General features: G+C 37.5%; 1 protein-coding gene, 2 non-coding genes and 1 pseudogene across 3 annotated transcripts in view; all 4 read right to left on the minus strand.

Moving 5' to 3' along the window:
* Window positions 1-1,851: 1,851 nt before the first annotated feature.
* Window positions 1,852-18,584, minus strand: part of LOC106650085 — a 44,760-nt gene continuing 28,027 nt past the window's right edge. Inside the window, exons 2-5 of the mRNA XM_014367873.2 lie at window positions 10,643-10,752; window positions 2,321-2,506; window positions 2,056-2,224; window positions 1,852-1,972 (exon numbers count right to left, since the gene is read on the minus strand). Of these exons, the coding sequence (XP_014223359.1) occupies window positions 2,079-2,224; window positions 2,321-2,506; window positions 10,643-10,730 (420 nt within the window). The 5' untranslated portion in view covers window positions 10,731-10,752 and the 3' untranslated portion in view covers window positions 1,852-1,972; window positions 2,056-2,078. The remainder of the gene's footprint in view (window positions 1,973-2,055; window positions 2,225-2,320; window positions 2,507-10,642; window positions 10,753-18,584) is intronic.
* On the minus strand, window positions 3,136-3,254 carry LOC111693350. Its single transcript, XR_002763402.1, has one exon. It is a non-coding gene; the product is annotated as a 5S ribosomal RNA (ribosomal RNA).
* LOC111693341 lies at window positions 7,044-7,162 on the minus strand. Its single transcript, XR_002763397.1, has one exon. It is a non-coding gene; the product is annotated as a 5S ribosomal RNA (ribosomal RNA).
* Window positions 7,602-7,720, minus strand: LOC111693347 (annotated as a pseudogene).

The following is an 18,584-nucleotide window of genomic DNA, read 5'->3' on the forward strand; positions in this document are numbered from 1 at the left end:
GAAGAAAGGAAATGGCATGCAAAAAAATGGCTTACCTGCATAACACTTGGCCCTCGTCGAGTTGAGTTGAATGTAGGATGTAAAATAAATTCAACACTTTGAAATATACATTAAAGTAATTGATCATTTGTTCGGACACAAAATACGCAGTTGTACACATTTATTTACACGTAGCATTATTTATACATTTATAAATTGTATTTTTTTTCTGGTTTATTCCAAGCAGTGGCACATAGCTGGTATACGCTATAAAAAAATACTATACACATCGTAACTACGCAGGTAGAGGTATACATATATCATAATGATGCACTTGAAGCTCGGAAAATACATGTATGGTATCACGTGAAAATTTCGGTGTCAGGAAAAAAAAATTAAAAAGTTCAGGTTCGGTGGGCTTTACAAAAGATGCGTGCTCGGGGGGATGCACGCAATCGATATAATATTTTATATGGATATTATACACGTTCAAAGCCAACATTTACACGGTACAATTATTATTATTGTTATTATAAGTAAAATATAAATTTGCTTCGTGATGCGATGTATCGATTTAAAAATTGTGGAAAGCATTCGTGTTGTACACAATTCGAAGAGCTATATACGCTACTACACGCGCGGTGGGGTGCAGCTGTTTTTCATTTAAACGTTTATTAACACAACGATCGACGAGCGATCTCATTTTATTTTCGATCGAAATAGGCCGGTGTATATTCTTACAGCTAATATGATACATTTCTGCAGCATTTTTTCATGTCACGTAACGTTTCGAAAATGCCAGGCATCGAATGATAACGCGACGAAGTCCTCGCAATGTCGAGTTAATAATTGGCTCTCTTGCGATACAAAATATTGTGCGTTTTCATTTCGTCGCGAAAAGAATCGATCAATCCATCAATTAAATCTTCATACACTCTCGAATGCGTGCGAGCGCGCGATTTAATTTATGCAGTTCCGAAATTGAATCACGTCGTGAATCAATTACACGTATACACGCTCCACGAGTGCAGCGCGTAACTTCGCGTATAGGACTTTTTAAAGATCGATTAAAAAGTAGCGAGTATTTGGTCACCCCCTCGTATATTCACTCGAATGGTCATGGCTTAAAGTTATACGAGTGATAACATACTTGCCAAGTGGTGCGCGACTCAATTCAATCGCACAACAATCTGTTTCATATTGGAGCTCGATTTCACTGTACGATCGTTGACATGTATTCGATTGTCGGTTTTTTTTTGTCTTTCAACGGAGCGACGACGTAATTGCACAGGTAATTATCTCATTTGGAAAGAGATCCGAACCGAGCGAAAAACGTTCGGTTCGCTTTCGACATTTACATACAATAAGTATACATAGCAATTCGTTACTCATAGCACGTGATACACGCATAAAAAGTGAAAAAAAGCGATGCCGATCGCATTCAAATCCTGTACCTTACCGTCATTTATTCACGAGCATATAATATAGTTTAAATTGTTCGTTTCGCAGGCCGCATTCTTTAGTTTAGATATATCAGTGTATATTTACAATGGACGATTCGTGAACATAATAATAATTCGTCGTGGCTGCGACGGGCCTATCTCAGTGATGATGATGCCTCGTCGGGCTGGTGCGCGGAGTGACGCGCGGCGAGTGGCGGGGCGACGCCACGAGGTCTGCGGCCACAGGCACCGGAGGCAGCTGCAGCGCAGACGTCGACTCGCGTCAGTAGATTATCGGCAGGTCGAGCACCAGTGCCCCTATAAAGTTGGCGCTGGGCATCTTCTTCTTGCTCTTGCCGCTGGCTTTGCTGTCCTCGTCGTCGTCGTCGTCGTCCTGGTCGTCGCCGTTGCTCAGGTCGTCGTCGTCGCCGTCGCCGCCAGCGCAGAAGTCGTCGTCCTCGAGGCCGGCCGTCTCGTTTGTCAGTGTGCTCCAGAGCGGACTGGCCGACAGCGGGATGCCCGAGGCTCCGGATTTCGAGGGTCGTGGCGATCTGCAACGTGAAAGAGAGACACGAATACGCAATTAAGGATCGTCAGGCCGCATTAACGCACCGAGGCGTCGTTGTTTGCTCACTTGGAAATCGCCGGGGCTAAATGTTAATCGGGGCTGCTGATCTCGATGGCGGTGCTGATCTCGGGATCGGAGCGCTCCTCCAGCACGGTGTCGAGCTCGAGCGTCGCGAAGGCCCTCGAGCCGCGATCAGCTCGAAGCGCCAGTGCCTTGCTCGGCTTCTCGATTCCAGCTGTAATTATTCACACGAGCGTTATATGCAAATCGAGCCAGACTCGAGACTAACAGAGAGTAAGAGCGAACTTGGTAAATAGACGAATTAACTTACCGAGTCGGTGCACCGGACTGAATCGTACCAGACTGAGGGCGCCGTGCTCGACGTCGCAGTTCCTTCGGCGCGCCCGGGCGCGGGCGAGCTTCGCCCGTCTCCTCAAGCAGCATATGAGCAGCAGCGCCAGTATGGGAAAGCCGAGTATGCACGAGACTATGGGCACGATCACCGTCTCCGGGGACACTGCAACAATTCAAACGCAAAGAGCATGGATATCATTGTCAAAATCCTCGAGTTAAAAGCTTATGCGTGTACGTCATATACGAGCCAATATACGTCGTGTATGCTACACGACACGCGCATATAGCGAGTCTACTACGTTTCCCTATTCCGCGTGGTATACCAATTTTCGTATCCGAGCCGTGTACAGCAGCTACGCCGTAGCTCGGGCGTCAATTATATGCAAACTCGATATAGATCGAGTGTGTGCGAGAGTGACTCTGGCGAATTCGCGCAAGCAACGCGCCATAAAATTATGCCGTCAGACCTCGCGCGAAAGCCCAATGACTGTCAATTTCCAGGGCACATAACAAGCTGGCAATCAATGCGAATTCTTCAATTCGAGTCTCACATTCGTAATTATAACTGACGATTGACGCTACGACGCAGTTATAATAAAAAGTAGCCATGGGCAAAGCAACTGGAGGCTCTTGTGATACATCTATTATTAACGTGCTCACTCCCACGCTAATTTTTCATTAACTAGCACCCTACTGATTTTCATACAAGAAAATAGAAAAATTATGACTAATAACTCGGTAAATTGAAAAAAATAAAACATAAATTGCAGTAAAAAGGCAAAAGAAGGAGTGTATCTACGTCACGCGGGGTTCCCAGGCGGTCACCCATCCAAGTACTAACCGCGCTCAACTTTGCTTATATTCGGTGATCGGACGAGAACCGTAGTTTTCAAAGTGATATGGACGTAGACATTAGAACGGATTTCGGAGCAGATGATATGTGATAATTTTATCATAAAATTTTGGACTAAGGGTCACCAATTTAAGAAGAGTATTAATTTTTATAAAGAGAATAGGAAAATATAAAATAATATTTCGACAAATTTTACAATGCGAACATTGGTTCTCGATTCATTAAACACATCAATTTTGATCAAGAAAATAGGAAAATAGCAAGTTGCAACTTGAAAATTCGTGATCCCAGTTCATCCTTAAAACTCACCTCTTTTGTACCAGTGTTTGAGCAGTTCAAAGGTAAAATTCATTGATAAAAAAACTCATGGCGAATTTTCAATTTCTGATTTTCTAATAATTTTACTGATAAATTTCTACAAAAGCTGTAGAACGATCTGTCTTTAACCGATACAATTGCCTTTCCGAGTCTATTTTACGATGTGTTCATTCAACTATAATATAAACGCGTGCTTTTAATATAGAGAAAATTCGGGTGAAAAGTCGTCGAGCCGAAAAATATTCCAAGCGTTCAGTATTCATATTCGACAAAAACGAGAATACGAGTCGTGAGAGGCACGAAATTTAAATGCTTAGAGCCGTATATTGTGTGTGTATGTGTGCTTGTGTGTTTGGTGTGACGCACGAAGCTGTAATGTTGCGTCTCTTGTAAGGTTTTTGGGTAATGCGTTGAACTAAATACATATAGTATACAGGCCAAGCTTCTCTATATTTACATCAGCATGTACACAGCTCACTCAGTTCGGTTGCGTATAGGATTTACATAAATTTCGACGGGCATAGGACTGCATCGTCGCTCTGCATATAAGCGCGCGCATAGCGCAATATAACAATCTATTTTCTTCGCAGATAATAATGATGGAAAGCGTACGGAATGAAAAGGCTGCAGGCAAAATATCGATAACTCAAGGGACTGGTGAAGGTTGAGCTTTTTTCCTCTACCTTATTCCAAAGATTGTCAATTTCTTGCAGTTTGAGTATCACACGCATGATTGGGCACGTCTTTGACAATTCACTGCGATTTCGGTGTCGCTTATGTATACCCGTGCATTCGTCACACGCGAGAGAGCGAGAGAAAATATTTCATACGAGAATATAATAATTCGGGCAGAGATTGAGAGAGGAATATTTCGTCGACAGTTTTGTACGTACATTCTCAAAGTATGGAGAGAGAAAAAAAATTGCAATGGAATTCGAAAAGACGGAGAAATCGCAAGCTCGAACAATAGTGCAGGCGGCACGCGTGTCGTGTAGTAGTAGTAGTAGCAGTTCGAGTTCCAGAGAAATATTTTTTAGTCGCGACTTTTCTGCGCGAAGCTCCTCGAGCTACTCTCGCTTATCGAGCGATTTATTAAACGATCTCGTGTTATATGTGTACGCGAAACATCGAGAGAAAGATTGGAAAGAGGCACGGAATAAACGATCAATTGGCCAAAGCTTACAACGATCGTCGGTCAAGCGCGCGATTTACCGGCCACGCGCGCCCGAATACTATGTGCATAGCCGTACAAAGATTGGCCGATGGCCAAAAAGATTCGAAACTTTCCTTTTTGCATATATACTACTACTACCACTACCGTAATACCTCCTTCCAGAACGGGACGTAGTCTTTGTAGTCTGCAAGTTATAGGGGAGGCGAACAGCCCCCTGCCTCTCTGTGTGTCTATATGTTTGTGTGTGTATAACACGAGCTTACACACTCGCAAATATAGACCCACTAGCCCCTCGCCATGCCCCCAGCAATGTATACCGAATGACTTGCAGATGCTCATCTTCCTATTCCCGAAAATAAGTTTCGAGATGGCATCTCCCTCTCTCTGTCCTTGCTCCGCTGCCGCACACGGCTTTCCTCCGTAGAATATGTGTATATAGAGCTCGGTATATATGCTCGAACAAAGTTTCCAAATTGCGCGCACGGCCCAAGCTTGGAGCTTGCAAAAGTCTACTTAGTATTGCCTCTCGTTTGTACGTATGAGCTTATGCGCCGAGATTTCGACCTTATGCGCTTCGATTATGGGAGGAAAATATACTCTACCCCTCGTGTGTGGCTCGTCATATTTCACGTAGAGAATATTTCGGAGCTATTACGTAATAAAGTTGAAATTAAAAAAACTGCAAATATATATACGCTAAAGCCGACTTAATAATTGTTCAAAGCGGACTCGGGCAAGCCACGTTTGAAATTTGTTAAATTATCCATCGCATAATTTGCAAATGTGCAGTAAAAGCTAACATAATATAAGTAGTGACTAAGCATTAGTCAATGTATTTAATGATAAAAATATGTAACCAATTGAATTGCATTAAAAATTCGATCGAATACAAGTATTTTAACAAAAAGTGACAGAAAATTTGTAACGTTTATCCTCAACAATATGTTTCTTTCAGCACGATATCCACAGAGCGGAATTCTAAATAACCCCTTATTTTCAAGAAATCCATTTACGAACTCTGCGCCGAATAGCTGTTTCATACTGAATAACTTATGTTTACTTTTTTGCCATTTTTTTATAAAAGACTTCAAGATATTGTTTTTATGTTCGTGAAGTTCACTCAGCATCTAGAATACCTTTCTAACAAAGTCTTTTTTCTTGCCAAGTACATCGAACGCCCTCGAGAATGTTATTGATTTTTTACGGTTATGCGTAAAAACTTTGAATGATTTACATCCCACTTTTTACTAGTACATTACTAGCGAATACATATGGCCAATTCTCTGTAAAATGTGTCATAACAAATTTTTTTTAAGGGATTTTACTTTACGCGCGTTGGGTATAGAAGGTCAAACTGTGAAAAACGAGCGTACGTCCGTACAAGCGAGCGCAAAATAGACCAGAGAAGTGAGTAATTAAACTAAATAAATAAGGATTTAATTTAAATGTAAATATAATTATCGACGATGTATGCGTATTTTGTAAGCTTTTACAGGAAATCAAATTGAGTGGACAGTATCTTTTCGATGCCGTCTCCAGCGCAACGAGGACGATTTTCATGCTTCTATGCTTTTCATGTCGGCAGAAGAGATTACGAGCGTAGAGATTTTTAGTAAGTAGAAAAATATTATAATTTAAATATTTTATTATATTACATTTTATAATAATATTTTCTTTGAAACAATTTTTTTCAGATAACAATGCAATAGGGATTTGTTAAGAGTTAATACCGCTAACGTTTAATGGACATCGAGGTACTCTTTATATCATTGACGACGTACACTAGTAAGTATTAGAAAAAAAGTTAGATACTTGAATGCACATTTTAATGATGCAATTTTGTTTCACCACCCGTCTAAACATAGAAATCATGCCGAGATCTAATACCCGAAAGTTTAAGCATCAAGAGAAAGGAAAAATACTTTTATGTAAGTTTTACACTCGCATACACATTTATTGTCCAAAAATACGAAGACGGATGCTTCAAAACCGTGACTTATAAAATTATTTTTACTTTGCCACTTGCAGCTTTATACATCTATTGATGAAGACTGCATTATCTAGCAGTAGTATCGCATTAAAAGTCGTTGGAACTGGTCTATTTTTTCGAAACAGTCATTTTCAAGTTAGGCCATTATTAGTTTGAACATTTCTGCTTAGGCAAGTAAAAATTGAGAGTAAATTTTATAACATGATTTTGGATTAAGTTATTATTTGCAATGAATTTTATAATACGATTCGTAACAGTGACTACTGATGTAGTGTACCCAATATTAAGCAAGAAAAAAAAAGTAACATCTCATAAAATTTACAGCAATGAAAAAAATATTGCTTGCAAGAAATCAAAAGGAGAGGTACCTACGTCACGCGGGGTTCCCAGGCGGTCACCCATCCAAGTACTAACCGCGCTCAACTTTGCTTATATTCGGTGATCGGACGAGAACCGTAGTTTTCAAAGTGATATGGACGTAGACATAATCTATCCAGATATCAAAGCATATTAAAAAAAGGAAGCAAATTTATTACGGGATCGGCACACACGCAACAATAAGCAGGTAAAACAATATTCAGCTTTACACTATTGGCACACATCTGTGTAATAAGCACGAATTCTCAAGTTAGCCATAAGGCCAAGTTGAGGCGGGGGCGAGACTTTTCGGTAAGAGATAAGGAGACTATTTGGTAAGCCGAGCCTTCCTACGAATATTTCTAATTCAACTTTTTTCATTATTGTTCTAATTGCACGTAAAGTGGCTCTGCGATGTCTCAGCAGTTTAGTATAGATCGATTTCAGCTACGCGACTCTGAGACGAGACTCTGTCAAAAGCTCGATATCGTGAAATATCGGGAGGGTTTGTTTCGATGTAGAAAAAATAGAAAAAAAAGTAAAAAAAAAGGTCTGAAGAAGGAGTATATCTACGTCACGCGGGATTCCCAGGCGGTCACCCATCCAAATACTAACCGCGCTCAACTTTGCTTGTATTCGGTGATCGGACTAGAACCGCAGCTTTCAAAGTGATATGGACGTAGACATTATATGCGAATTTTGAAGCACAAAAAGTAGCAAATTTAATTGCATAAATTGGGAGCAAGTCATATTAAGGAGTTAATTTCAAATATGAATTGTAGTTACCAATTCATGAAACTCATTAATTTTCAAAGAGAAATTCAAGAGATAACAAAATAATTCAAATGTTAGGGATGCCGATTCAATTGTTTAAATTTACTAATTTTTTAGCAGTTCTGCATATTAAAATTTAAAGATTGTTAAAATAATTAAAAAATTTTTTATCATTATTTGACAGTTTTTAACTAGTTAATTCTCGTTCATAGGTGGTATGGCTTTTTTCAGCGCAAGACACAGCATTATACTGCATCTTCGTATTTTCTTGCTTCGCGCTTAAAGATACATGCATCGAAGAGTCGCAAAACGATGAATTCTTGTACGAGATTATAATATACAGTCGTGTGTCTGTGTGTGTAGTATACACTGAGTATCAATTCCAGTCACATCAGGTGAGGCCACGTACATATTATATCGATGTTCTGGCACGAAAGCGTCTGAATATATACTCTTCTAATTGTTTCACGGCAATTCATTTGAATTGCAACGCAATCAGCGCATCTCGTGACAAACGGTGAAAGCGTCATTTGAATAGTCTTTTAGAAATCTCGCGTAGCACAGTAATAATTTCATTTAACTTTGGGATGGGAAAGCCTTGCGCGTTGCCCGAAGTTTGATGTACACCGACTGTCCCATATTTTAAAAGTCAGATCGCGCGGCTCAAGGAAATTGCCCGAGCAGCCCTGCGAGTGTACACGTGCGTGTTTCCTCGGAGTCGGTGGAATTTCACGTATCAATTATTCCCGATCGCGCGTACATGCAGCGGTATAAAAGGCACTGAGCCGTGGCGCTTGCAATGTACACCCTGCTTGTGCGATATTATAATGACGACGAGGTCAAGGCTCGCGCGCGCCTTTTAAATATTTCGAAGCAAAGCACCTGCTGCTGCTGCAGCTGACCTCTGGTAACTTTCTCGGCCGTGTGTTGCAGTGCGCGCACGTATGAGCGCCGAACGACGGTGTATCGCGTGTTGCTAACAATACCTGGCACAATTGTCGACCTTGAACGTGAGAATCGAATTTCTCCGGCAGGCCTCCACGCGTATATGTACGTATGACGGCTAAATGTTTCAAACATATTTCTTTGACGTACTTGTATAGGATTCGTACACAGGGCCGAAGTCAACTTAATTGTTTTCTACACACTTATATGCAGAAGATCGATTGTCCCGTGAGATATCAACTTTAAAAGGAGAAACGATTCTCCTAGTATTATTTATAGAAAATTGTAATTACGTTCAGTAGTTAAGATAGTTTCTCAAAATTTTCGTAAACAATCATTGTTATAATTTTAAAAAGATTTAAAATGTTTATTTTCGTTTTCATTTCAGATATCTAGCCATAAAAATGTAACTAATCATCGGTACGTTGAGAAAAATCTCGTTTCTGATGCTGCTAGCTTAACTGTACTGAGAATGAACAATGGTCTGCATTAGAAGCGGTTCTAAAACACTTTAATCCCAAACTTATTGAAGAATTCATCAAGCATGGAGTAGTAATTGATCATAATTTCAACTTCCCAAGTGAAGAAGATTTACACTGTTACTGCAACAATAAGCGCTTAGCGAATGCAATAAGTACCATATTGAATTTTTACGTAATGACGTAAGTTTAAAAAATTTTCTTTTCATTGTGTTATTAGACGTAAAAGTAGATCGAAAATATTGAAAATATAAATAACATTTTGACTAGCTGCACTTAACTGTGCCTCTATATTTCTTTTATAGCAGATTTTTATTACTAGTATTTCATTATTTGTATCATTCATCTAGTAATATAAAGCACGAATTTAATAATAAACAATAATCTTATTTTTTACTATATTTATATGGGGTGATTTATAGTGGTGTTGAATATATATATTTTAATTTCGCATTCTAACAATATAACTGATAAGTACCCGAACATATGTATTTTTTTAAATTGATATTTTAGTCATATTTAATAAATGGTATGCATCTATTCGTGATTTGAAACATATTGAAAAAATTAGTAAAACTTTTTAATATAAATACGCTTAATTAGTTAGTAGCTGCAGCAACACTTTACGATGGTTTCTTAATATTTAAACAATCAAATCGTTTATAACAAACTTTCTTCCCAACCCGAGTGGTTTGAAGTTTATTATCTTTTATTTAATTAGAGTTGTGGTTTTTGGCTTCAGTAGCATCAGAATTTCCTACGGATCGTGCGATATTCGATCTCGTAGGCAGTTGGTGAGCATCATAAAGAGTCTCAGCCATCACTTTCATCATCTGCTAAGTGGATCAGTATTGACCCTACTGAAGACAATTTGATCAGTCGCTCAGTAGCTCTACTTAAGCACCAAACTTTTGTTTTTCGATTTTGGGAAGAAATTTTTCTCATCTACGCCTCGTAGTGGTAAGAATTGAAATTAATTGGAATCAGCGTAGGAATGTTCAGAAGCGTTGTCGGTCATTCTTTCGGTGCGCATGTTTAACGCGCCGACGCAAACGGCCGTTCGTGGCAATCATTCAAATTTAAATGACTTTAATTATCTTCCGTAATAGTACTATGATTAAAAACAACGAATAAAAAAAAATTTTTCATTAATTAAAATGTCTATTCTATTATTATTATTATTCATGAAAAATTTTTTTACTGTAACTTATATTTAACAATCACTTACAAAAAATTCGCATGGTAATATAATAATTGCAATACTTAGTTAAGAAGTTCTTTGTTTTCTTCTTGTAATGCATACTTAATACCTAAAATAATTAACATGATAATACGAATAAACAAGAAAAAAATACTTTTGAATTCAATGAGAGATAAATTATTATGAGAAATTTTGAAACAATTCTCACCTGTTGGATATATAATAATAGGCTTTTTCGAGTGACTTATGGTTGGCACGGAAGGCCGAGTAGTAGCGACCCTCACTTCAGTCGTCATTTTTAGGGGTCAGGAAGCAGACCTGAAAACAGTAAAAATTAATAAAAAGTGTGTCAAGTTGTAAATTTTCATAATTGTACAAAATTCAAGAGCGGTACATGCTGCATGAAGTTATCAATGAAATATAATAAATCAATAAAACTGGCATAAAACCAACTATTAAATTTCAAGTTCAATGACCTCGACGAAATCGATCAATTGCTTCGTGTTTTAGGTACATCTTTCTTAGAAAAGTCTAAATTAAGATTAAGGCTTAAATTGTACACCTGTAATGGGTGAAAAAATATGAACCGCACTATAGAAACGGTACTACATCAACGTGGGCATTGATTTTCTCTCCCTTTCTCTCTCTATATCTCTGTGTCAAAATTGAGGTCGTGCTTCAATTAACGGATTGGATATATACTCCCTAGGTTGCGATGCACTGAACGAGTCATTGAACGATGAGAGGTGGAATAAAAAGTATATGCGTTCATGTATCTTGTGAAAATTGCACGAAGAAAGAGGATTTTGATTCGACAGATACCATGCCATTAACGCTAAAACATAAATACCAACGATTTTTCAATTTCCATCTCGAAAAATTATTGGTCTCTCATCTAAATGATTGATTTTTTATTTATTGTAGTCTATCACGTAGGCTCTGATGGATTTTATAACATCCCAAAAGTATATTGATTGTTTGAAATTGGCCCAAAGATATTTAATAAAATAATTTCGAATTACTGTAACCCATAAAAGTGTTAAATGTTTCAATATTATTAAGTTCCCCAGTATTATTAACTGTTTCTAACTGGAAGTAAAAAGTTATATTCAATGGATAAATAATTTTAAAATAAAAAATTTCAAAAAGCATGGTAGATTAAAAAAAATGTTTCTCCCAACGACATTAAAAATGATTCTCTCAAAGTAATTATTTTCATTCTATGTTTGAGTGTTTCAGAGCTTCCGAACTGTACTGTACAGAAAAAAAGGGTGCAAAAATAAAATTATAAATATCGCGATATATATATCTGCTGGCGCATCTTGAAAATCGCGAGTGAAAATGTATACAAGTCGAAATGAGGGTCAAGTACGTTGGGCCGCATCATCAAGTGGAGTTTTTTATGCAGCAGTCTCTGTTTGAATAATACACAAGTAGGCGCAGGTCGGAAGTACGGTAGGTCGACCTTTTTCATCGGAACGCGGCAGCAACTCGCTTTCAATTTCCCGTTGTCACCCGACGTTGACACTCGCTCTCTCTCTTTCCCTCTCTCTCGCACGCGGGGTATGCTCATAATTAAACGCTGCGGCGCACTCGCGTACTCGGCCAAATCTGATTTTCGATTACGGTAACGAGGTAGCGCGTACGTAAGCCTGCGTAGGTCGCTTCGTCATTATACTGGTCGAGTCGGAGAGAGAGAGAGAGAGAGAGAGAGAGAGAGAGAGAGAGAGAGAGAGAGAGAAAGAGAGAGAAAGAGAGAAATGAAAATGAAAAATTTCACCTCGAAGCGGTAAAATTTAGAGATGCATTTTTTGCGCGGCTATCAGCCCCGAGCCTACGCCCGATTCGTTTCGAATGAAATAAAGGCGCACACAAGCGCATCGCAGCAAGAATAAAAGAGCAAAACAAGTGTAAAGAGTACATTTCCCAAGTCAGTCGTATAAGCGAGTATACGTTGCCGAGCCTGAGTTAACATTAGCGAAACTGCAGCATCTGCAGCAAAGTATATAATATGCACAGAGAGAGGCCGAAAAGCTCGTATAGAAAGCTTCGACGCTGCCAAGCCCAAGAGTGTATGTATATCATTATACGCCCCCCGAGTATATGTATGTGTATGTGTGTGTGTGTGTATGTACGTGCACGCGTGTGTGGCTGGGTGTACACGTGTGCCTCATTTACTTAAGTGCTATGCGCCAAAAGTTATTACACTCCGTTGGGGGAGAAATATACGAGTATTGGAATATTGTACGTATACACGCGCGCAAGCACACCTACACACCTGTGTGCACTTAGTAGCTGCTATTATATTCGCGCGCGCGCTTTGACAATTGATTCGCTCTGGGCGTTAATTTTCGTCTTCTTTTTTTCTCTTTTCATTTTTATCGAATTTAAATCACTGTATCTATATAGCAAAAGATTCACATTGGAAAATAAATTTTAAAATTAAGTATGAACAATTATTTCGCTGAAAAGCGTGACGGTACGATAAATTGAACGAATTATGCTGTGAACGCGCGTGGAAATTTGACTACTGCAGATTTAATTGATCGCAATAGTTGCGATGCATTTATGTGCATTGCTATCGTTATCATCACGATGATAATAATAATAATAATGATAATAATAATTATACTTTTAGAAGTACAAGGTGCAGATAGCCAGCTCGCTCTTGGATCGCAACTACAAAAGCAAAGCAGAGCTGCATTTAGCATTGAGAGCCACGAGCCCGGTCAAAGTCCTAAAACTTCTAACACGAGCCTTTCGACAAGTTACTCTCGCGTCTCGAAGGTCATTTTTGAATTAAGGATGCCAGCAGCTATATAAGTTTATTCATTGATCAAAGCTCTATAACTATACGCGTTTGATGCGGCGAGAATAGCTTTTCGCCTTGCATGAGAAAATCCTCATGTGCTTAATCAATCATGGGCTAGATTAGAGCTCATTAGAGGCTTTATCCATAGAATCTATTGAGTAAAGATAGATGCGTGTAGAGAGAAGCATAATCTCCAGTTACAAGTTTTGCCGTTAACGTGAGCCGCTGCATAAGTTGATACGAATTAGCTGCTTAAAGAAGTAAGGGAAAGAGATGGAACGATTTGAAAGTTGTTCGAGGGGATTTGCTTGTGTAAGCCAGTGTTAACTAGAATGTAAATATCAACATTTATACAGAATTATGTATGAGCGGTAAGTAAACGCATTGCCTTAGCCGTAGGTATGATCGCAGGCCGAGACTCCGTCGATTGCAACGAACAATGAGCTTTTTTCATTTCGTATTGAGTAGCTGCAACTTCTTTGATCGATGAGCGTGTGTCGCGCTCCACCTGGTAAATATGACAGGAACTAAGTGACGACACGCCGCTACTTTCTGTCAACTAATTTCTTTTCGCTCTCATTTAAATTTGATAAGAGATATCGAGAATCTGATAAGCCCATCAGATTCCTTGGGAAAATCCTATCGATATGAGGTATTCGAATTTTCGAAAAGTTTACGACTTTCGATAAAAACAACATTATTAAAGTTAAAAGCATGAAAAATGGTCACACCTAAAAAGTAGTCACACCTCATACGTATTGCATGTGTGTATGTGTATACGCGCTGTCGCTTATGAATCGCTTATATCGAAGATTCTTGGGGAAGTCGCGATGTTTTCGCACGAATATCGTCCCGGGCGGCCAGCTCCACGCACTAGGTTGGAATCTGGACTCGACGATGATTTTCTCCGGGAAGTCGCGATCTTATCGTACGGAAATCACCTGGAGTAGTCCGCTCAACGTATACTGAGAAAAAAAATCATTGAAACAATGAAAATTTCATTGATTCAACAAAATTATGTAATTAAATACAATCTATGAAATTCATAGATATTCATTTAAATAATAATTTTTATTTTATTGCATGAATGAAATTATTTTGTTAAAATTGTTAAATAATTCATCCATTAAAGAAAATAAATTTATTAGACTGATAAAATATTTCATCAAATCTATATTTTATTTATTTCATTCAAATAATAGTTATCTCGGCTCAATGAAATATTTTGTAAACGAAATAAAATATTCTTTTCATTCTATGAAATATTTCTTTAAAATAAAGGAAAAAAATTTCAAAAGTAAAGTGTTTTTAATGACAAATACTAATTAACTTTCCTCCAGTATCTGTAATGGAGTATAGATCTTAAACTATTTAATTATTATTGTTAATCATTTTGTTGATTTTACAAGTTATATACATATTCATTTATTCCTACCTGCACTTATAGTTTTAACTTAAGAATAATTGAACAATTACACATATTTATTAATCGTATCAAGCTATTGAGGACTAAACGACACCGTCACGCCGCGTAGTGGCGAAATTCCGTACTAGCACACTAGGGCAATTTTGACGAAATAACATGGGAAATTCGATAAATGTACAAAATAATAAATGTTGCACAATGAATTTTGTACATTTATCATTTTTAATTGAAAGTACATACCTAAATATGAGTTTAGAAATTTTAATCCTATTAAAAAGTTGATAAATAAGTGTTGATAAACAACATTTAATGTCAAATATCCGAGTGCCGCACAGCGCGGCATTATTTAGTCGAATCGTTAAATTTGTAACTCACTGTAAAAGTATCTATATGCACCTAGAAGAAAAATGTAACGCATCATTTCGATGGGAAATTGCCTCAGTTTTCCGATGATGAACTCAGATTTTCCAAAATTTTCCGCCTCATCCGGGAAAATCGACGGAAAAACTTTAAACTCAATTGATATTATTAAATGAACAACATCATGGATTACATTGAAATTATGGAATATTTTAATGAAATATACTATTGGATTAAACAAATATTTTTTCCCGTAAATGATTCCATTTCTTAATTTCAATGAAATACAATGTTTACAATCAATTTCATAAAATCGATTGTAAAAATGTTTGAGGTAGTTAAAAAGCAGCTGTTTACCCGTCTCATTTATATATTTCATATACTCTTAAACGTCTCTAAAGCTCACGGTGTATAATATATAATTCAAATACAACCTCTAATGACGAAAACGTTTAAAACTTTATTTTTAATGAATTGATAATGTAACGTCCGGAAGGGACTTTGATTTGCGAACAGAAGGTTCGCGTGGCCTTGGATTACGATTCTAGCCTTTTCTCGCACCACGTCCACGAGGAGACGTAGCGCGAGGGGTCAGCTGAGGATCGGCGACTTGCGTTCGACGTGTATATGCAGGAGAGTGGGTCGCGTTCGACCCGGCGAAACGATTGCTCGTTCATCGCCGCGGCAGCAGCGATTACATTAGGATAAATATTATTCCGTATTGCGTTGCATATTTATAGGTGGATAGTAAGTGAGTAGAGTTGAATTTATAGTAAAGAAGAGAATTTATTTATAACATATTGTATTTAAACTTACATTGTTGAATTTTACTCGTACAGCTGCGAACTGGACTGCCGGTGTGGAAATTGGAGTCGAACAGAGAGCACTGCACTAGACTTTAACTCGCGGGGCGCGTTTTAAGTAAGACCGCACTGGTGGACTGCTGGAGCACGAATAGGCAGAGTAAACTAAGTTTTTTGGTGACGCGGTCTATGCTGCCTTTCGGCGGCTATGATTTTATTGCCCTTTAAGGCTTCTCTATACAGCGGGACAAATACCGACATACCGATATTATTTTGTACCCATTTTTTTTATTCTCTAGACAACCGTTGAACTTGAAACTTCGTGGGAGTGATTATGAAACTTATAAAAATGTGCCTCTGGCGCCAGTTTTCAATAAAATGTCGAATAAAATCATTTTAACTAATTGTTTGAGAATACGTTACTTTTTAGGTTATAAAAGGGGGATAATAGAAAATCAAGATTCTTTGAAAGTACCGGTCATTTAATTGAAAACTGGCTCCAGAGGCACATTTTTATAAGTTTCATAATCACTCCCACGAAGTTTCAAGTTCAATGGTTGACCAGGGAATAAAAAAAATGGGTACAAAATAATTACATACTTGTTATCGACTGAGTGTGTGTAGAGGGCCCTTAAGAGCTGAGATTGGTTCTAATTATCGTACGATGGCGTAGCGTCGAGCTCTATGTCTCTCTGTCCTATTCCAATTTACAAACCGACGTCCGAATGTTCTTCGAGACTGTATAACTAATAACTGTTAATTAATAACTGTATTGTAATAACTGTTCGACAGTGTACTTACAAGTAATGTTGTAATTATTGTTATATGTATATGGTTTTTTTATTTATGTTGTTTTATTTATTTACGTTGTAGGGTTTGAGGTGAATATTATACTTAACTGATTGTTGCTAATTCGGTTGCCCCGCTGTGCGTCTCACTAACATTGGCCATTTGTTGTTAGCTTCGGTTATTTATTGGTCTATTGTTTATTGGGAGAGATGTGGGAATGCGCGTGTGAGGGAGAAATACAGCACCGAAGAGGCTTAGTTACGGCGGTCTTGGCTGAGACCGGTTCGGGGTTAAACATTATTTATTAATTTGTTTAAAGTGTTTTCATTCCTTGGCTATGTAAAGTAAAAATAATTGCCATGTGTTTCAGATTCTCGAACATTCGTTCTTTCGATCGTTCGATGTGGCTTTTTTCGTTATAGCCGTTGAAGGATTTATGGCGGTCGTAAAAGTATTAGGTTTCTCTGAGCTAGCCGGGAAGTCCCAAGTAGCTCGCGGCTTGTTGCATGTTTAGCGGGCTGCCTATAGGCAGGCGGTTTTGAAGGTTTTAGAAGTTTTGAAATTTTTTGTGGCCTATCGGTAGGCGACGTTACAATAATTATTATTAAATATATGATGATTACGAGCGTCTTGAAATTTATAGAGACGACCGGGCAAGCAGAGCCATAAGTAAGATTTTTTTTACATACCACTACTAGTGATTAATAGCATTATTACTATCAGTAGTTACTATGAATTTTAACAAATATATTAATTAATTATTTTATTGAATCATTCTATTACAAACTTTGCATTGTCGTTATCGTTTGAGAAATGAAAGTATTACTTTATGTGAGTACTTGTCTTAATATATTTGATTTCATTACTATCATAGCGAAGTAATTAATCAATGGTGGATCGAGATTAAGAGTTTCAACAATTTGAAAAGGAAAGGATTTTAAATGTAGGCTTAAATCAAAATTATCAGACTGTCATACTTGTCCTTATTTAAACTTTGGAAAAAAGTATAACAACGGTTTAGAATTATTCTATTGTAAACATTTAAGTAGGATAACACTTTGAAATGAAAAATTGTTAGTTTGTTCATTAATATACATATAACCAGAGCTTTAACCTCACTCGCTACGCTCGTTCGGTATTTTAAATTTTTTTTGAAAAATTTCTAGTTTTGATTTAAATGAAAAAAAGACCAATAATAGTTCTATTTATTATTAATGCTGAGTCAAACGAAGTCGTCGTCTTTCAGCTTAGTGTTTTATCGTTTTTCAACATTGCGGGAGCGAAGCACGGTTTTTCTAACCTGAAAGCGTCAGAAAACCCTAGTTTTTCGTAAGCAGAGTTAAAAAATATCATTTGCAACTAGTCCGCGAGGAAGTTGACTCACCCGGGAGTCTTTGCACCCTCATTCCTCACTCCTATTTCGTTTGCATGAATTTTTAACACAAATTGCATATTTTCCTATAACTTTAAATAACTTCATGTAATTTTGCAAAAAAATTATTTAATTACATGAATCCCCAAAAGGGTACCCATGCCCTGTTTTTTTTGGCAGCAAATTTCGCATTATTTTTTTGGCATAAATTTGTAACAAAATAAATTTTGTAAAAAATTTTCGCGAGTTTTGACCATTGTATTTAAATTCAAAATTTTTCCCGCCGAAATTCAAATTTTTCCCGCCAAATTTTGAAATTTTTCCCGCTAAAATTCAAAAATTTTTTCCCGCCAAAACTTCAAATTTTTTCCCGCCAAAATTCAAAAATTTTTTCCCGCCAAATTTTGAAAATTTTCCCGCCAAAATTTGAAATTTTCCCGCCAAATTTTGAAAATTTTCCCGCCAAAATTCAAATTTTCCCGCCAAAATTCAAAAATTTTTTCCCGCCAAAATTTGAAATTTTCCCGCCAAATTTTGAAATTTTTCCCGCCAAAATTTCAAATTTTTTTTCCCGCCAAAATTCAAAAA

The sequence above is a fragment of the Trichogramma pretiosum genome, unplaced genomic scaffold (genome assembly GCF_000599845.2).
Source record: "Trichogramma pretiosum strain Unisexual culture from Peru unplaced genomic scaffold, Tpre_2.0 scaffold97, whole genome shotgun sequence".
In the NCBI taxonomy this organism is placed as follows: Eukaryota; Metazoa; Arthropoda; class Insecta; order Hymenoptera; family Trichogrammatidae; genus Trichogramma; species Trichogramma pretiosum.